We start from the raw sequence: 20,253 nt of genomic DNA, 5'->3' as shown, positions 1-20,253 counted from the left end.
GTAGAATGGAATAATTCATACCAAAAATCCTTTCTAGTTCCTTTATTTTGCTTTGGTTGGCATATGAGTTCTCTGTGGATTCAGTTCAACCAGATTCAGTGGTTTCAATCTTTAAAAAATTTTAACACACTATCTTTTCTTGTTTATTTTCACTCAGAAGGCGAAAAGGAGTCTTAAGTATAACGAGTCATTTAAGTTTTTTTTTTTAATTCCATATATTAAAATTAAGCTTTGGAATAATATTTTGAGATCATTAAACCCACTCTTTCTGTGTGTGTGATACAGCACGGGATGGGAATGAGTGGCCTCTTAAGGGGAGGGGGCACTTTGGCATGTGGTATGAGATTCAATAGCCAGTTTAGTTCTCAAGGACCAGAAACCGTTCTGACAACCAGTGATTTCTCTATTAATTCTGATTCTCTTATTATACTTCTAAGAACTAGTAAATTACCTTAGTGGCAAGAAATTAAACCTTTATCTGTATTTAAAATTTCAAGAGAAATGGTGCAAAATTTGTGATTCAGTGAAAATTTTTTCTTCCCTTTCTGACTGTTTTACCTTTACTGTATTTTTGGAATATAGTAAACTGGAGCCTCACCAAAGAGATTATCCTCGCAGTTTGAGAAACACTATTCCTATGAAAACCCGTGGAAAAAAGAGGTGTTTTGCTTTGGACTTACATTATAATAAAAGTTATGCCAAGTCACTTTTCATTTAAATTTGAGTTCTAACATTGGCTTGTGTTGTTTATTCAACACTCGCATAGTAAGAAGTTCATATAGGCATGAGAGAGAGCTATTACTAATGAAATAATATGACAAACATAAGTACATTCTTCAAAATTTCCTTACTTTTATAAAAGAAAAAGGTAAAGCTGAGATTTTGCCATTTTGTAACATTACTAGGATGAATTTGTCATCAACATGCATTTTTATTAAATCACTAATACTATAACATTTGCTTGAATAATCTCAGTGCCTTTGCAATATGTTTACTTATTTTTCACAGGAATTCATGTGTCAAAAAAAAAAAAACCAAAGTCACTCCACTTTGGGTGGGTGGGCAGAGATGAAACTCAGCTCTGAAAGCACTGTTTCCTGTCATGGTTAATACCCCCAGTGCCGGGCATCCCAGGTAGCATCAGGCCTATCACTAACACGGGGCTTATTCTTTTTTTGTTCTTAGATTTGTTTATTTTTAAAGAGACTCGCAAGACTGCTTAAAGCTTTGAAAAGAAAGAATTACTAGACTCTTTCTTCTAATTCGTGTAGCTATGGTCGTCTTATGATTTAATCATTCAGTTCATCTGTAGATAGAAATAGATTAACCATTAAGGGCATTTAATCTGTACATATACTGCCCAAACTGGTCATCAGTGTATGAAATACTTGCTACTCTGATTTTGCTGTTTATGAAACGTTGTTTATGAAAAGTTAAGTTTCTTAACTAATCTTTGAAACTTTTGAGAAAAAGTTTTCTTTTGAAAACAACCTGAAATCCAAATATGTTTTTGATGTTAACCTTTGATGAAATATCTTTACTAGCATTAATGAGGAGAAGGCAATGGCACCCTACTCCAGTACTCTTGCCTGGAAAATCCCATGGACAGAGGAGCCTGGTGGGCTGCAGTCCATGGTGTCACTAAGAGTCAGACATGACTGAGCGACTTCACTTTCACTTTTCACTTTCATGCATTGGGGAAGGAAATGGCGATCCACTCCAGTGTTCTTGCCTGGAGAATCCCAGGGATGGCGGAGCCTGGTGGGCTGCCGTCTGTGGGTTCACAGAGTCGGACATGACTGAAGCGACTTAGCAGCAGCAGCAGCATTAATTAAGACTTAATTTTAATTTTATCTTTCTACATTAGTATGTTTCTTATTAAGTTACCATTGAGGACTGTGTATGGTTTTTTCCCACTTAGTACCATATTCTAATTTTATGATCGTAGAATCTTAAAATTGAAGGTGATCTTACAGACTTTTTAAAACTCAGTCTTCTGTGCATTCCAGCTGAAGAATGCTTTGCAGTTAATCTGAAAATAATTTATGCTTGATGACCTGATTTCTCATGTATGGACAGGAAACACTTGTACTTTTAGAATTTAAATAAACAATTCCTATTGCTTATTTCTGACAAAGTGAGTTTACTGCAAGGAAGCCTTCTTTCCTTTAGAATTCTGATGGGCAAAAATCCATCAAAGTTTTTTCATGGATTTGGATTCAGTTTGTTGGCATTTTTGCTCTAATATTATAATTCTAAGTAGAGATCATTATAGACTTTATATAACCCACTCCAGTACTCTTGTCTGGAGAATCCCAGGGACAGAGGAGCCTAGTGGGCTGCCATCTATGGTGTCGCACAGAGTCGGACACGATTGAAGCGACGTAGCAGCAGCAGCATAGACTTTATATAGGTAGCTCATTTATATACTATTTCAAATTGGTATATGCAGTGTTCAGTTTAAGCCCCAGAATATGAAGACAAAAGCTTCAATTATGTCAGTAGATATTGTCTTGAATAGTCTTTTAAAACTTGGTTAAGTCAGTTTAGCTAGGTATGATGGTGTTGCTGTTAAGAACAGTGTCAGATGGGTGCCTGTTTATGTTGATGAAGAACTGGCCATTTTATTCCTGCCTCTGGTCACACTTTTCTAACATGAATTGAGTCTGTTTTCTTAGAAGGAGCAAAAATGTCAGGTATTCTCTATGCTGCCTGAAGAGAATGTTGAGTACAAGCCTAGTACCTAGACTTTGAGCCCCAGATATACTGTTTCTTTTACTCTTTTTGGATAGCCAGTTGGGGTTCTGCTGAGTACCATGGATCAGTTGATATTTATTGTTGTTGATAAGCTATATGTATTCCAGAAGATTCCTAGTCTGTGGACAGATGTTTCAGGTGACCATCCATGAGTCTGCATCTGAAAACTTACATTTATCTTGACACCATGAGGCCTCATTCATATGGTGGATCAGCCCTGACAGATTTTCTCAGTATGCCAATATTTGGCTTAAATCTCTCTTTAAGTAGTCTTTAGAAAACATGGTTTTCATGTATTTTGTACTTTTTGCTTTGGATCATCAAGACATTGAAAGTTATTCACAAAATTGTGGAGAAGATTTTGTTTTTAATTTTCTGGGACTCTGGGAATGATATTAGATGATAGTTACCCTTTTAAAAATTATCCTACTCATTTCTTGGTTCCCAAAAATATTAAGTAAGAAAAGCTTACATGGATCAAAGTACAATCTTTTATCTTTCAATTGTTCACTATCTTCTCTACCTTCACTCTTTTGTATATAATATGCAAGGATGAGGCTTAGTCTAAGGTGTTCTTGCCCTGACACTGAGAAAAATTATTGAGCCCGCATCCCATAGTTCTCTTATTGTAACAAAACATCTTATTGTAACAAATTGGATGCCAAGTCTTTAGATCAGTTAAATACCTCATATTGCTGATCATGCTCTAAAATTAGTTCTCTGAAAATAAGAATCCAGATTAGAACTGTAAAATCTCTTCATTGAAACGTGCTTAGCTTTTAGGAGAAACTGTAAGTGGAACCAAAGACATTGTAAGTCTCAACTCACACATAAAAGAATGACCAAGATTATTGTCACTGAGAAGCCAAAAAATGATCATTTAACCTACATCTGGATAATTTAAGAAGTATCCTTGCCTTTTCAGTGTATTCACAGAATTGTTCATTTAGCCAGGGAACGTATGCTTTAATTGAGTAATCAAAATGCTTTTTGTTAGCTTTCTGAAACTTTGGTTCATCTTTAAATTTACTCGTTATAAACTAATTGCTTCATTGTCTTTGTGAAGTATTTGAAATTGGCGTTTTCACGGAATCCCTTTCGTTTTATGCATGTAAACTTTGCCTGACGCCTGTATCCTGAAATTCCCTATCTTACTCTTCTGATCATCTGTAAGCTGCAGTGCCATGTGGTTTGTTAGAGGCTCGGGTTTACACTAAGAACGCTGTTTCTCCAGAGCCGGGGGTTGCAGATGCTCTGCCGTAGTTCTCCTCCCTCTTAAAGTTGTCCTTTCACATTCAGTCTGTTTAATTTGATGCTTAAAGCTACGCAGTTACAGATGCTTCATGGTAGCTGGGTTTTAAAAAAACCACAGAAACAATTTAACATGTTTATTAACTTATTTGGCCTGACTCTTTTGGGGGAAAATGAAGGGTGGGGGAAATGGGCAAGAAAACTAAGCCAATTTTTAAAATATGGGTGTTTTGGGAAAATGTTGAGCTGGGGTTTTACAAAAATCTGACTTGAGTGTTTTTCTCTTCGTTTGCTGTGCTTGTGTGAACAGCGTGACACCGTCGCCACCGCAGGTTCGGGTTTGCCCTCCCCGTATGTTACCTGAAGACGGAGCTAATCTTTCCTCTGCTCGTGGCATTTTGTCGCTTATCCAGTCTTCCACTCGTAGGGCTTACCAGCAGATCTTGGATGTGCTGGATGAAAATCGCAGGTGATTGGCCATCACTGACTCTTGTCAACTTTTCTGCATTATTTTTTGGCTCCTTATTAGTGGACTGTGGTGTCTTCCTTTTGTGTTTGCACCTTTGTCTCCTTCTCAGATGCAGTGATTTAAAGAGCTTGCTTTGCTTTCTTTTAATTTGAAATTATTGTCCAAAATTCACATTTCAGAAGATTCTGTTAGCTTCTCTTCAGTCGAGGTATGGCGGGAGGGGTGGGATACAGTTAATAACTATCTAATCATGGAAAATATAGATTTTTTTTTTCCCCCAAGACCTTGCTGAGCTGTTCTAAGTACTTGATTCCATTTTGGATATGCTGAGGGGTACTTTTGGATCCAGTGTGGGATGTTGGGCTGAATTGTACTCATTTTTGTTAGTAAGTCTTTAATCATTTATGATACTAATGTGGTTGGATTAGTAAGCAAATCTGAGAAGATGAAGTCAGTGTAGCTGCTAGGGCTTTTTTTTTTTTCTTTTCCTCTTCACTAGAGATTTCTAAGCCTGTGCTAAAAATCCCAGGTGCTGTTGTCTTTTTATTAATAATACTGATTGTTCTCAGTATGGATGGCGTGTCTCACTTTTGAATGTCTCCAGGTAAAATCACCAGTAGTATACCTAGAATTGTTCATTCAAATGAATTTTTTGCCATTATTTCAAATACCTTTTCTCCTTGCTTCATTAATAGATAGTGTTTTAAAAAGATGAAATTTGAGAGCTTTTTGGCAGAATGTGAGGAAAGTACAGTCAATTTCACTTCAACTCTAAACATTTTATGTAGTAATAACTCTGTTGAGTCAGTGCTTGAATTTGCATAATCATTTTATTAGGCTGTTAACTTTACTTTTTGAAGAATTCCCAATAAATTAAGCAGGGCTTTCCAGTAAACCATTCTTACCTTTGGAACTGACATGTCTCGTGACTTGCTCTGAACCAGCCTTTGCTTATTACCTGCTCTTGAGCCTCACACAAGCCCCAGGTGTTTCACCATCCTTGATGAACACCCGTCGTTCCGCTGGACTAGGCTTCCTGACCCTTGCCAGAGTTCCCATACGTGTGGGCCCAGGGACTTAAAGCCGTACTAGAAAGAGTGTAACAGAGAAAGCTCATGGCAGGGGCAAAATTGCATCTATGTGTACATGTATTCATGTATAGGTGTGGGTGTATATATATCCCTATTATGAGTATATATATGTGTGTATATATATCCCTCCCTGAGGGTTTAGAGTCCCTCTTACACTCTTTAAAGCTTCAAGGACTATATTAGATTATAAGAAGCATCATGGTTTAGAACAAAAAGCTTGGATTAAAGGGATCGGGTTTATTCTTGGTCCACCACACTGAGTAATTAGCCACATGCTGACCTTGGACAAATTGCCTAGCTTCTCTGGGCCTTGTTTTCTTCATCTGTTAAAACTAATATTACCTAGTTTTCTGGATTCTTGTGAGGACTCTTCTTTCCTCCCCTGTCTTTATTTTAAGATATAAAGATGGCCTCAAATTTTTTGTTTAGTGTCATGAGAGATACTTAAAAAGATATTGAATATAAAGTACCTGGCACTTGACTAGTATTTCCAAATGCCTGTTTTCTTCTCCCTCCCTAACATAGATTTATTCTTTACCAGGTATTCTCTTTAACTTTTTAATTGTAATAGGTCCTTAGAAGAGGCTAGATTATTAGGTCAGATTCTATTATATCAAATGCTATTACAGTGAAAATATATGAATGGGAAAGATGTTTTATAAATCCTATATAGATGACAAAGATCCGTCCCCCTGCATACACACAGCTCAGTGCAGTATATGGAAAAATAGTTGGATTTTTTTTTAATCCATAATGGAACAGTTTTGCCTTAAATTCAAAAGTATAAAATAAGGAATTTTATTAATTGTAAAATTTGCTTTATATTCTTTTATTTATGAAAAATTATCGAGCTTTAAGTGATTTTTTTTAATTGAAATAAATTGATAATTTTAAAATTCCCTTTTCTGGGAAGGAAGTATTTTTCTTATTCACTTAAGTGAGATTTTTAAAAAATTCATAAAGTAGTTGTGGTAATAATTCTTTGCTCCTGTATGTATACATTGGAACCTGGAAGAGTGGATTATCATTAGTATTATTGGTTGCTTTCAACTTGAAAGGTTTTTTTTTCCCCCAATGTATTTACTAATCTAAGTGTTATGCAAGATTTAATCAGAGTTGTAGATGTCGAATTAGTTTTTATTTCTACTAGGAGAACGGTCTAGCTTGACTTATCAGATACAAGAAATAGGAATGTGAAATTTGGATAATGTTCTACTTGCATGACTATTAAATAATATTGCATATAAAGTTTGAAGTGCTTTTATGTTTCTTGCTCTGTACATCTTTTCTTTCTTTCTTATTTTTTATTCCTGGCTGTTATGCTAATGCAGTGTCTTATCTTTGGTCTTAAGCCATAGCATTAGATACATTTAATAAAGTTAGAACTGTTTGACAGAAAGAATGAAAAAAACCTTTCTGCCTGTTTTATTATCATAAAATAATGCATTTTTGCAGTTGCTTGGCATAAGAACTATTTTTAGTTTATACTCTGAGGGTCACTGTTAAAAGGTTTGTGTATTTTGTTTTTGTTTTCTCGTCTTGAGAACTTATATGACCCAAAACCAAGTTCAACGTGAAAACAAAGTTAAATTCTAGGTATACATTAGAAAAGTTTACTTACATAGGTCAGTGCTGTGCATTTGGAAAACTGAGGTAGAAGAAAAAAAATTTACCAAAACATCTGAAATAGCAAGTACCAGGTGTGTTCTTTGGATTTAAAAATGCTGTTTAGTCCTTGCTAGTTAGGAAATGCTCACATCTCCTGACACCTTCTAGAGCTCTGTATCTCACTCTCCAATACAAAATATTAATGTTTAAAAAAAGGAACTTAGTACCTTTGAAAGAACACTATTTAAGTACTCAGATTAGTCATGCTAAGCATGCTTAAGTTTTATACTTGAGGGACTTCCCTGACAGTCCAGTAATTAAGACTCCACTCTTCACTTACAGCTGCTGGGGACATAGGTTCGAGCCCTGGTCAAGGAACTAATATCCCACATATTGCTCAAGCACAGTCCAAAAAAAGAAGGGGCTTGATTATTTCTGGCTTTGATTCAATAGAAAAAGAAGCCAATCTGTAAATAATTTATATTTTTTGCAAGTATTCATGTAAATGCATTACTTGGAAAACCCAGAAATGCAGAGTTGCAGTTGAGACAGTATCTGTTATTTATAATTTATCTTTTTAAAAAAATACATGTAATTGCCGGTACATCTACCTTGCTTACTTACTGTAGCAGTTTCCATGTTTTTTTTTTTTTTTTTAGCAAATAACATTCTACTAAGACCATTTATTTACTTAAAAATGTTGATATACAAGTTAATCCTGGAAGAGTCTTGAATCTCATTCCCTTTTACCACTTTAATTACAAACATATTTTCAAACCTAAAAAGATTTTTTAATATATTAAATCTTATTTTCAAACTTAAAATGATTCTTTAATGTATTAAGTCATATTTACAGTAGAAAGTGGTACTTGAATAAAGTTTCTAACTTTGCCAAACACCTGTCTAATTTACTTTTATATTATATGTGTCAATTGCCAGTGTGAGAAGACAAAATGAAATACGTTGTGAAAGGTAAAGACTGTATTATTTTCTGGCTCTGCATTATAAAAGGGAAATCTCTGCAGTGGAATATGTTGGATGTGGCAGATCCTTTTGAGCATATGCTTGAATTTTTTAAAAAAGCTTTAGGTAGCACACAGCAGTGGCTTCACTTTTAACCTTTCTCACATTAATGTGATACAGGATCAGAAAGTAACTTTTCCTCATGTCACAGAACAAATGAATTAGTAGGATGGGGTGAGTTAAAAAACCTGCCTCAAGCATTATGATTTCTTACCGTTCTTTAGCCAACAAAGAAAAGTCTCAAAAGTCCCTTTCCCTCTAGGTTCTATAAATTTCTTTAAGCACCAGTAGTGCCTTTAGGAAACATACAACCTAAGCATTAAGATTTTCTCTTATAAACTGATTTGACATAAAATAGTGGTCTATTTGTAACAAAAATTCTACAGCTGTGCCAACTCACAGAAAAAAAAGTAGTAGCATTTGGTGTTAAATGTTTCCTCTAAGAATTGTGTTATACTTAAATTCAGGTAAAACCTGATCAGCCTGTAGAGAATGAGACATTCAAAATAAAATAATAATTCTTCAAATCCTTAATATGGCTTTTGCACCCCAACCTCCTTTCTCTGGTTATAAGTATTGCTGATTACTTTTGGGGGAGTTGACCAGTGACCACATAGAGCCTTTGTTTCCTGATTTAAAAAGTAAAATTTATTGAAAAGGTTACCTCTTACCGGTAGAGAACTAATTGTCCTCTAGAATCAAAGTGTGTACTCAGTGAAAATCCCCACAGTTTTCCAGTGCACCTTAGTCTTCGTCTCCAGCAGCCCTGTATGTCACTCCTGGTTGCCTCTCGGGATCAGACGCACACATTCAGTTGCACTTCCTGTGATGTGCTGTATTATGCCTCAAGACCTGTCCCTGACCTCCTCAGCTCCAGAACTGAGCTCCAGTTCTGCTCTTGGGAGCTGAGCGTTTGCGTGAGACCCGGCTGTATTAGGATACGAGGCACTAAGCAAAATTAATGAGGTGGAGGCAAGGAATTGTGGGAAGTGGGAGTCACTTCAGATTTTTAGCTTTCGAGGTAGCTGTTGATACCAGACGAGTAGCCATTACCATGCAGGTGCTACTAACCAGTTCTTGACATGCTTCTAAAGTTGCTGATGGTTTTTTTTTTCCAACTCGAAGAGAGGAGTTACACGTTTGGAACAGAATTAGTAGGATGTCAAGTATGAGCACCAAAAAAATTTTTTATGTGTTGGTGCTATTTTGTTACGAAAATAAGAGGTTCCCTGTGTTTTCTAACTCACTGTAAAATGTTCAGTTCATGAAAGTCATAACATGGAGGATAGCAAGACAAAGATACGTAAAGTATTTGAAATATATTATATTGTATTGAAACATACAATATAATCCTATTTGACATTTATTTGTCTTATTTTTGCTTTTATTTTATTACTCTCTGTTTCCTGATTCTGTCTTGTGCCTTCTCCTGCAAAAACCTGCCTTAGACCTGTGTTGCGTGGTGGGTCTGCTGCCGCCACTTCTAATCCTCATCATGACAACGTCAGGTAAACTCTGAGACTTTGTAATTACCAGGGTGAACAGTTGGTTGAATGTGTTTTATTTTGCCGGATGTAATGCATGCAGTAGCCACGTCTTTAGATTATAGCTTTAACTTCTAGAGTTTTCTCTAGGTGGACCCCCTGCTTTTCTCTAAGAACAGTCTAATCATTTGTGACATTTGGCCAAGAGAGTATAAAGAAAAAGTTATAATACATTACCATGTGAACATCTAAGACAGTGTATTTAAACACAGTTTTAATATATGATCATACTAGTACACAGAAAAAAAGAATCTTTTTTTTTTTGAAAAAAAAGAATCTTAAACCTTGCTTTATGTGCATTATGTTAATTGTTGCCTGAGGTTCTGTCCAGCATTTCCTTTTTAGTTGTTAATTGTCTATAGTGTCACTTCATCACTTTCACTGTATAGATAAACTTGTCTGTAAAGCATCATTTTAAATTGGGGAAATTAGGATTGACAGCCTGAGAAGTTAAATGTTTAGAAAGAGAATTTAGTTTTTAAGCATTTTTGTCATCTGTTGATGAAGCTTTTCTCTCTTTATTTTGTCGCTTTCACTTTTGAGTTATGCTTAGCCTAAAGTAGGTATTTCTTCCTGTCGTGCACAAGGACAGATAGAATGGCACATACTAATACTTAAGGTTCTCAAGTACCCAAAATCTCATTTCCCAAGTTGTACGGTTAGAAAAGAAATGGTTGGTACAATAATGATACCATCACTTTAATTTTTTCAGAGCCAGTTTCATTTTAAGCAACATCTGCAGCAGTAGATTTCAGACTGGCAGCATTATTTCAGTGATGAGAGGAAGCAAGTTGGCACCATTCATCTTCAGGCAGAAGAGGGAAACATGGGTTTCTCATTAATACTAAATTCTGATTGGAAAATTGAAAAATTTGTCCTTAGGAGTCCCATTCCACTCAACTGACTAGTTTATTTTTACATTATTAACAAGTTTTTCCTTGTATATTTCTCATAAATTTGTGATCCTTTTATTTTTCTGTTATTTTCAGCCAGTGATCTGACTTAGAATTGCTTACAGATATTTTAGGTCTGATAAATACATGTTTTGGTTAAAACACACATGTTTTAAGTTGAATTATACAGGTAGAGTCTTTTGCATATCCTTAGATTTCTTAGCAAATGAAGATTTCCTTTACAGATATTTAAAACTATAGTTAGTTCAGAATGTAAGTTGTGGGGAGTTCCTTTCAGTTACAGTTCATTTCTCTGCATTCAGTCTGGGTCTGTTTACCTTTGAAGCAGTTGCTTCTGTTGTTTGATTTTTTTCCCCCCAATTATTTATTCTCATATATGACCTCACAGAAATAGAAAACTTTTATTTTGAGGATAAAATGTAGAGAAGAGGAATCTTCAACCTTTATTTTTTTTCCACTAACCATTTAATAATTCTGCTTAATGTTAAGAGGAATTCAGATGTTTGTAAACCCATAGTTCTAGCACCTACTGACTTAGTAGCTTACTTCTCTACCCAATGCAGTTATCCTCAGTATTCCAGTATATTTGCTCTATTCTCATGACGCAAAGGGCAGATCACCTACTGACTTGGTAGCTTACTTCTCTGCCTGATGCAGTTACTGTCAATATTCCAGTGTATTTGCTCTATTCCCCCATAAAGGAAAGAGCAGATTAGGAGAAAGCAAGTTAACTTAGCCATAAAAGGAGTATTTAGAGATCATTCTAGGTTATCTGAAGTCAGTACACACCAAGTGTCATTGAAACCGCAACCTATATAATTCTAACCGGTGTTCAGAATGATGGCACTGCAGGATTATAAAATTAAAAATTGTTTCACATTATTTATTAAAGTATTTTTGAATTATTTTCAGTAGCATTTATAACAAAAGGATTTTCTAAATAGACTTGTCTTTAAAATGTCTGAATGAAAAATATAATTCTCTTCATACTCCTTTGTACCCCTTTGTATGATAATGTGCTTTTTGTTACGGGGACTTGCTTAAAGTGTTAAAAACATGATGTATGTGCCAACTCTAGATTACATAGGAGTAACTTTTAAATCTGATTTATTTATAATCTGCTCATTCAGAAAAGTTAATGAGCCATTTTATTGAAATAGCCATACAGAATTAAATAGACTGTACATGTGTGAAGTGAATTATCAGGTATGTAAATTGTATCTTAAAATATATTTTAAAAGTGGAAGTCGAGGCAAAGAGGAGTAATAGCATTTGTATGTTTCTCAGTAGTTGATTGTCACTTATTTAAAAATCATTGCCCCTTTAGAAGTAACTGCATTTGAACAAGAAGAACTTTTTAATGTTTTCTCGAGAGTTTGTCTTAGTGGCCTTCCAGCATTATTTTATACACAGCTCCTTAATTACGGTACTTAAATTCTGCATCTGAATGTAGTGGCAAAGTGTGTTCAGGTTATTTTAACTGCTTCTCTGGAGATACAGGAGAGATTAGATAATTGGAAATAAGTGAAGAGTAGAAATGGCAAGAGGGGAAGTAGAAGAGAAGAGATGGAGAAATAAAAACTGATCAGTCTTAGGCTTTTAGCTGGAATGTGTTTACTTTGTGTTCCCTGCCAGTGAGTCTTAGCAGGGACTTCTGAGCAGAGTGACAGCTCTCGGATCTTTTCAACCAGGTATCCTTTTTTAACACTGCCAGTCTCTCTGTGTTGAATTGTCTACTTATTTACGTCCTTAGTCAGGGTTTCTTCTCTTTCTCTGACCTTCAAGACACTTTCCCAGGATTGTAGATAGTTGTTCCCTTAAGCTCTTCTCTTTATTAATACCCATTCAGATTGATAAATGTTTTAATAATTTGTACTGTTAAATACCAGTCTTTATTACAGTCCTCTGAACATTACATAATATGTTATGTGACTTGCAAGGTACTTTTAGTTCTGTTCTAATATTGAATCATGTTTTATTTCTCAGGTATGGCATTTCAAATATAGATGCAATGATTGAAGGAACTTCAGAAGACATGACAGTTGTAGATGCAGCTTCATTAAGACGACAGGTATTTACTGTACCAAACAGCATGTGACTCTAAATTCCATTCATGTTACATGTAAAGTGGTAGTTCCTAACATTTTATCCGTCTTATCAGTTTTCTCTCCATTGTAACCCATGAATTAAAATACTTTCTCTGTCAAACTTTATTAAACTGTAATTGATATTCCCATTTTGATTGAAGATATATTAAATCATAGTTTACAGGTTTTCATCATCATAAAACAGTATTACCAAAATGGATTGATGTAATTCTAGCCAGCAACACGGGGTATTAACATTTTAAGCAAATCTATACAGCTGTATATTGCTCTGAAGCTGGGATAACCCTTCAGAGTTGGAGCAAGGAACCTGGGCCTTTAACGCCATCACAAACCAGTTGTGGGATGCACACTGTCTTCATAAGGGAGCATGAACTTGGCAAGACAGTTGTTCGGCCCAGGGCTGCTCATAGTAAGGACCAACAGCCAGGAACAGTGCTGTTGACCAGTGACACTCCTGGCAGGTTGAGAATTAGCATTTTAGTCCTGAAGGCCTGGGTGGCAGATCACAGGGCCCACTCCAGTAGGTTAATACATGGGGCCCTCTGAGTAACTTAGAGAAAGCATAAAGCAGTTAAAGCGGGTTAAATAGGAAAAACTGAAGCTGAGTGACAAAAGCTCTTAAGAGAATTTAATGAATTTAAGCTGTCGTGGGTAACATTTTTTTCCCTATATACAACTTTGTTTTTTGGCGCTGAATAAAACTTCTCATGTTTGTAATAATTCTTTTGAGAAATTAAACTACTTAAGAATCTGAATGAATCATGCATTAAAGCTTCTATTCGTTTTTTGATGTTGTTTTTCACTCAGATAATCAAACTAAATAGACGTCTACAACTTCTGGAAGAGGAGAACAAAGAACGGGCTAAAAGAGAAATGGTCATGTATTCAATTACTGTAGCATTCTGGCTGCTTAATAGCTGGCTCTGGTTTCGCCGCTAGAGGTAACCTCAGCTCTCAGAAATATTGTCTCAACAGCTGGAAATATAAAGAATTTGCAAACTTCTTTGTTTTCTGTCTTTGCATTGTATGCCGTTTCACAGTCCACGCCCTGAAAATGTATTTCTCCCAGAAAGGAGGGGGAAGGACTTACATTTGCAGAAGTAAAGGTATATTCTGTCACTGGACTGTATTTACTTTTAACCAGTTCCACCATAACACCTACTTAAAATTCACACTTTGCATGTTTTGTAAATAGGATCTAGTTGGTTTTTTTTTTAAGGAATTTTTTTTTTTTTGCCTCTTCAGTCTGCACCACTAATTCTGAGTGTGAGAAAGTGTATAGAAAATGGGTTTAGCAAAATGTCTGTAAAGGAAAAATAGTACTTCATTTTGTCCTATTTGTAGTGATTTCTCAAACCCTATTAGATTAAACAATTTAGTTAATAGACATTTTTGCATCCACATTCCAACATTAACACTACTGAAGTCCTGGTCTGGTGTCAGATTTAATAAAATCAAGCCACCCCATGTTTCATGATCACCTCCAGTATAATAATTCCTAACATTTTCAGCAGTTTATCTAAAATGTGGGCAAAAATGTGCATTTTTATTTTTATTTTGCAGATGGTTTTCTATAAAGTACATTTTTACTAAAGTCTGTGTGTGAATGATTTAAAAAACTACAGAATAAGGTACAAATGTGGTGTATTTAATAAACTGTCAACCAAAGCTGTATTTGTCTGTTGAAAGATTTTATTTCATCATATTGTGCTGTGTGCTATATTCCATGTCATATTTCTTTATATGCACCTAAGTCTCCCCATGTCTGGAGCGACTAGTACAGTTAATGACATGGCAGGTAGCGAGTCGGATCTTCATCCTTGTAGCGGTAGACACTGGTTTTGTTACAGCTGTTTTTCTAATATGTAGTGTCTATAAAGTGATTCAGATAGAAACACAGTCAGTTCTGTTGCTTTTTCCGTTGTGTTTAGCTGATGTTCTAAATTTCATGAGATTAAAAGCATCAAGGAAACCAAGTGCTGGGAGCCTTTAGTTTCCAAACTGTTTTTTTTCCTTTTTTGGTTCAGAAATGGATAGAATTTTACTTAGGTACAGCATTCGCCATACATCTTCAGTATCTTTCTACCAAGGCAGTGAGTTTTGAGAAAGGCAATTAGGGGAAATTCCTTAAAGGTGTATTAAACTGTTCTTTTCTTGCTTCTTCCGTGTCCTTCAAAAAATACTTGGAGAAGGGATTCTTTTCTTTAATTCTTAGGGTTTATCATGAGTTTGGTGACAGTTTTTTTTTTACCCATGAAAGTCTTCTGGCTTTCATATTAATAATATCCTTGTGATGTCATTCATTATAGCAATTCTCTTTATATGTATATCTCAAAGTAATTTCTGTGAATAATTGAAGCTAAAAAAATGATTTAAAAAACAGGATGGTCTAGAAATACATCTTAGATATTCAAGCTGAATCTCAAAGTAAATAAAGACGTGATTTCAACAAGCATAGAATGAATAAAAGATTTCAGATGCAGGAGGCAGTGGGAGAAAAGGATACAGTTGGGCCAGTAACCCATTGTTCCGCCTCCCAGGCTCACCAGGGCCATAACAGCTAAGTAGCAAGTACAAGTGTAGCAAGTGTGTTGTGCCACTACTTTCGGAACTCTATTTAAAGGTGGGAGTTTTTTTCACTTCTCAGAATATTTGTTAAAGCATTTGCTGGTTATTTACATTTGGGAGATGATTTTATGAAAATATATTTGCAAGAGAATTTTCCTTCCTTTCCTGCATAAATGTCTGTTATCCAGCTTCTTAATTATATTTGTCATTGAATTTGAACTTTTCTGGCCTCAAGTTTGGAAAATTTTAATTACTGTAACTGTTCTTTTACTTACAGTTTATGTCAATAAGCAGACAGTCCTGTGTGCACAGCACTGGCTTCAGCAAATACACCACCACAAGCCCCACTGTTAAGAAATTGATAGATTGATGGAGGAGGAGGGAAGTAAGGCTCATTAATGAACTAGAGGATTATAAAAATATTCTATGAAGGAGAAGGAACTTGAGATATATGCTGAAGAATAGGGAGAAACTGTTTCAGATGGTAGATACAGTAAAAAAAAAAAAAAATTCCAAAATGAGATTGAACATGGGGTGGAAGTGAGAAATAAAAAGCAATAAGCTTAAGTGACTTAGGTGCATGTTAGGCTTCCCTGGTGGCTCAGACAACAAAGAATCAGCCTGCAATGCAGAAGACCCAGGTTCGATCCTGGGCCAGGAAGATCCCCTCGAGAAGGGAATGGCTACCCTCTCCAGTAATCTTGCCTGGAGAATCCCATGGACAAAGGAGCCTGGTGAGCTACAATCCTTGGGGTTGCAAAGAGTCAGAAACGATCGAGTGACTAACACTTTCAAGTATAGGTGTATGTTATTGGGGTGGGGGTGGAGGGCATTTGTACAGACATGCATTTGCAATTTTAGGTACCAGGATAGAGATGACATGTAGCCAACCCACCGCAAGTGGCCCATCAGCTTTAAGCATTTAAAGGCATTTAGGTGTATCTGCTATACACCATGGCAGCAGTTTCCACAAGACCAAATAACAAAGAAGTAGCTTACCAGCCGTTTCAGCCAATTGTGCTACATTGTCAACCATCCTTTCTTTTGCCCTCCAAAATGAGAGGCTCAAGTCTCTGTTCATGACCCTGTAGAGAACTGGGGTCATCTCTCAGCCATTTCCAGGCTGATGAGGATTATATACATCGTCACTGACTTGTTCAGTCAAGTACAGGGAGCTGTCACATTTACTTGTGTTTTAATTTTATGACTCTTAGCAGTTTGGCCTTCATTTAATATGCAGTGAGTCTTGGCTAAAAGCTGAGATCTAAAAATAGGATTCATTTATTCAATAAAGTAAGTATTCATAGGGTTGCTATTTTGTATCAGGTACTTACTTAGTACTGACTCTACCAGAGTGAATAAAAGAAACATCCTTGTACCCCGTGCAGCTTATGGTCTTATGGGGGAAAGTGAAATTTAAGGAACAAGAGGGAGTTAAAATGCTGTTGCCATTGCTATAAGTACTGTAAATGAAAGAATGCTGAAGGAGAGAGGATGGGAAGCCCACTTTTCATTAGGCTATTAGGGAAAGCCTCTTAGAACAAGTAACTTGGTACACTGCGACATGGGATGAGATGTGATAACAGTGGTTTTGGTACCTGCTGATTTTTGTTGAAATCATGCACTCTGGGAGCTTTCTCAAGTAGGAGATATTTAATGGTAAATAGGTGTTTATAGGAGCATAGGGAGAAGATCTTTATACAGTAAATTGGTTCAGAAAAAAATGCCTGTAAGCGCTTGATGTCATTGATTGGGGGATGCAGGCAGCTATAGGAATTGTATATTATTTCTAGAATCTTAAGCCCAGTGAATATAATATATAAATAATTGAAATAAAAATGCAGGCATGATCATAATTCATAAAATGGTAGATTTTAAGTTTTGTCTATAACATTTTAATATGGCCAATACACTGTTTCGTTATCCTGTCTTTTGAACTTGGCATATGTATAAGCCAGATTGTGAAAGACTTGATTTTCCCCCATAAATATGCATTTCTGAGAAATAAAGACATTTTCCTACATAACCATAAAACCATCATCAGGCATAAAAAACAAACAATAAGTCCTTAATAATACCTAAACCAGTCCTTGTACACGTTCCCCCACTTACCCTGCCAAGGTCCAACCAGATGACATAGTCCATTTGGTTGAATCATACCTGTCTCTTTGGTCTCTTAATCTAGAATAGTTCCCTCAACCCATCCAACTTTTTGTTTTCTTTCTTGTACTACATTTTCTTGTTGAAAACAGTTGACTGTTATGTGCTGTCCCACCTTTTGAATTTGTCTGAATTTGTCTGAATATGTCCTCTTTTCTTGGATTTCCTGTATGAGGTCTGAAAACTTGATTATATTCAGATGACCTTTCACACTTGAACAGCTTGGAGGGTTAGGGGCACCAACTTTCTACACAATCAAATGTTAGAAGTGTTAGCTGCTCAGTGGTGTCTGACTCTTTGTGACCCCATGAACTGTAGCCTTCCAGGCTCCTTTGACCATGGGATTTTCCAGGCAAGAAAAATTATATGGCCCTCCATATAATATGCCTGTTTTTTCCATATCCTTGGTTTGACTGTATCCAGGGCTCTTGTACCCACAAATTCAACCAACAGCACCGAAAATCATGTGGTACTCTGGTATTTACTGTTGGGAAAAATCTGCTTCATAAGTGGACCTGTAGAGTTGAAACCTGAGTTGTTCAACGGTCAATTGTATGTATTTATCTTTTTTAATTATAAAGAAATAAAAAAAAAAGAAAAATCACATACTTTGACTTCTATTATAACTTCTGTCCTGCTTACTCTCCCTCGTTTTCTCCACATATGGGAATATAGTTAGAAAATCCAAATAATACACAAGTACAGAAAGACACAAAATAACCAGAAAGCTTCTCTCCACTTTTCTCCAAAGTCAATGACTGATATTTTTCTTTCCATATGAGAATCTGCATTTACTAGCATGCTTAAATGTGATTTGTTTTTTAATTATATCAAAGTTGACTTTAAAAACAACCTTTGTGCTAAACTAACTCATCCACAGCTTTCTAGGTAATGTTCTATTATTGAGCTTCTAAAAGCATGTCTTTTAAATGTTCTCAAATGATTTGAACTAGTATTTCCGTTTTATTGTTACTAAACTACACGATTTGGCTTCTTCGCTTAGAGACTCCTCCACACAGACAGCCAAAGCAGCCGATGATTATCTGACTGAGTCCAAACAGAATCTCAAGAATGCCCACAAGCAGTAGACCTAAAAATACTGAGAAATGGATAATCCTGTGTTGGTTTTCTATAGAATTGAAGTGCAAGTTGTATACTCTCCAGTTATTGGCTGTTGTGTTGGTGATGGAGGGATTATTGGAATCCGTATGAGGAACACAAGAGTCTTCGAAGAACCACTGCAGATCAAAGGATTCTTTATAATTGGCACTGAAAAAAAAGGAAAGAAATGATTTAAAAAAATATTCAGAAATACCACTGATCATCTTGAGAATGCAGCATGACCTCCAGAAAAGGACATGTCCAGTAAAACAGATACTGCTTTTAAAATATCGTGCCCCCAACAAAAAAAGAAAATACTGTGCCAAGAAACTAGCTAGGATCAGGGTTCCAGAGGATGTACCCTTGTATGCTTAACAGCTGTAAAAGTTTGTTCATTATGTAACTCATCAACAAGCATTTCTAGGGATTCCCTGGTGTCTCAGTGGTAAAGAAACTGCCTGCCAGTTCAGGGAACACAGGTTCGATCCCTGGTCCTGGAAGATCCCACATGCTGCAGAGCAACTAAGCCGAAAACTCAGGCACAGCTGCTGAGCCTGTGAGCCCTAGTGCCCGTGCTCCGCAACAATAGCCCCCACTTGCTGCAACTAGAGAAAAGCCCAAGCAGCAGCACAGCCATAAATAAGGAAAGTGAAAGTGGTGGGTTCCTTCTCCAGGGGATCTTCCCTGACCAGGGGCCCAACCCAAGTCTCCTGCATTGGCAGGCAGATTCTTTACCACTGAGCCACCCAGAGGGAAGCCCTCTGATTTCTTATTCCAACTCTATTAGTAAAGTGAGTTTCTTTGCATTTTGATTCACAACTGTGGTATGCAAATTTTGAGAGACTTTTATTTTTTAACCATTCAAGATAAGGAAAAAGGGGAGCAGTTTTTTTTTACCACAAAAGTGAATTCTAGTTGTTTTTCATACTGAACAATATATAACTAACAAATGAGATTGTTATTTTCTTTCAGTTTTACCAGTTGTGCCTAGATTAAGGCACAGAACCATTTGACAAGACTGAAATGAACCATTTCCATGTAACTTTTCAGCATTACTTGCTACTCCATGACTTAAATTTTTGACTCATCCCTGTGCCTATAGTGTAATTTATATTATGTTTGCATGATTCCACTGGCTGCTGCTTTGTTTCTTTTTTAGGGCTTAATGGTAAGCCTCTATTTTATTTACTTACTTTGTTTTTGTTCAGATTTTCAAAGTAATATATGCTTAAGTTTTACAAGTATAATTGGGCTCCCTCATGGCTCAGACAGTAAAGAATCTACCTGTAATGCAGGAGACCTGGGTTTGATCCCTTGTTCAGGAAGATCCCCTGGAGTTGGAAATGGCAACCCATTCCAGTATTCTTGCCTGGAAAACTTGGGGTCTCAGAGTCAGACATGACTGAGTGACTAACACTTTCAGCCATTTCGCTACAAGTTTACTTTGATCAGAAGTAGTGCTCCTTTCACTCCCTGAGGGCATCCTTCATTACCATTCTTCAAGGATGAAAGTTTCTGGTGCCCATTTTCAGAAATTTTTTATATACATGCACATATGCTGCCGTAGATTTTTGGAAGACAAGGATAATCCATCTAAGTCTGCTCCTTTTAGCCAAGACCATACCCAAAGCATTCTGAATGCAGTGATTCCTCCATTTC

At 36.2% G+C, this 20,253-nt stretch overlaps 2 protein-coding genes across 18 annotated transcripts in view; one reads left to right on the top strand and one right to left on the bottom strand.

Annotated features, from left to right (window-relative positions):
• The window catches only part of MFF (mitochondrial fission factor), a 29,130-nt gene extending 14,697 nt beyond the window's left edge, over positions 1-14,433 (top strand). For 5 of the 16 annotated variants that reach the window (XM_010837044.1, XM_010837042.1, XM_010837041.1 and 2 more), the window contains 4 exons: positions 4,319-4,477; positions 9,648-9,707; positions 12,644-12,728; positions 13,573-14,433. In XM_010837044.1, coding sequence (XP_010835346.1) covers positions 4,319-4,477; positions 9,648-9,707; positions 12,644-12,728; positions 13,573-13,704 — 436 coding nt within the window. In that variant the 3' untranslated portion in view covers positions 13,705-14,433. Of the gene's footprint in view, positions 1-582; positions 661-4,318; positions 4,478-8,115; positions 8,149-9,647; positions 9,708-12,643; positions 12,729-13,572 lie in introns of all 16 variants that reach the window. The other 11 variants (XM_010837043.1, XM_010837040.1, XM_010837038.1 and 8 more) reach the window with 5 other exon arrangements.
• Positions 14,434-16,033: 1,600 nt separating this feature from the next.
• The window catches only part of TM4SF20 (transmembrane 4 L six family member 20), a 47,554-nt gene continuing 43,334 nt past the window's right edge, over positions 16,034-20,253 (bottom strand). The window contains exon 5 of one of the 2 annotated variants that reach the window (XM_010837030.1): positions 16,034-18,762. In XM_010837030.1, the coding sequence (XP_010835332.1) occupies positions 18,471-18,762 (292 nt within the window). In that variant the 3' untranslated portion in view covers positions 16,034-18,470. The remainder of the gene's footprint in view (positions 18,763-20,253) is intronic. The other variant, XM_010837031.1, reaches the window with a different exon arrangement.

This window comes from Bison bison, unplaced genomic scaffold (genome assembly GCF_000754665.1).
Source record: "Bison bison bison isolate TAMUID 2011002044 unplaced genomic scaffold, Bison_UMD1.0 scf7180017864068, whole genome shotgun sequence".
NCBI lineage: Eukaryota > Metazoa > Chordata > Mammalia > Artiodactyla > Bovidae > Bison > Bison bison.
Note: the sequence above shows the minus strand (reverse complement) of the source record. Positions and strands in the feature narration are given on the sequence as shown.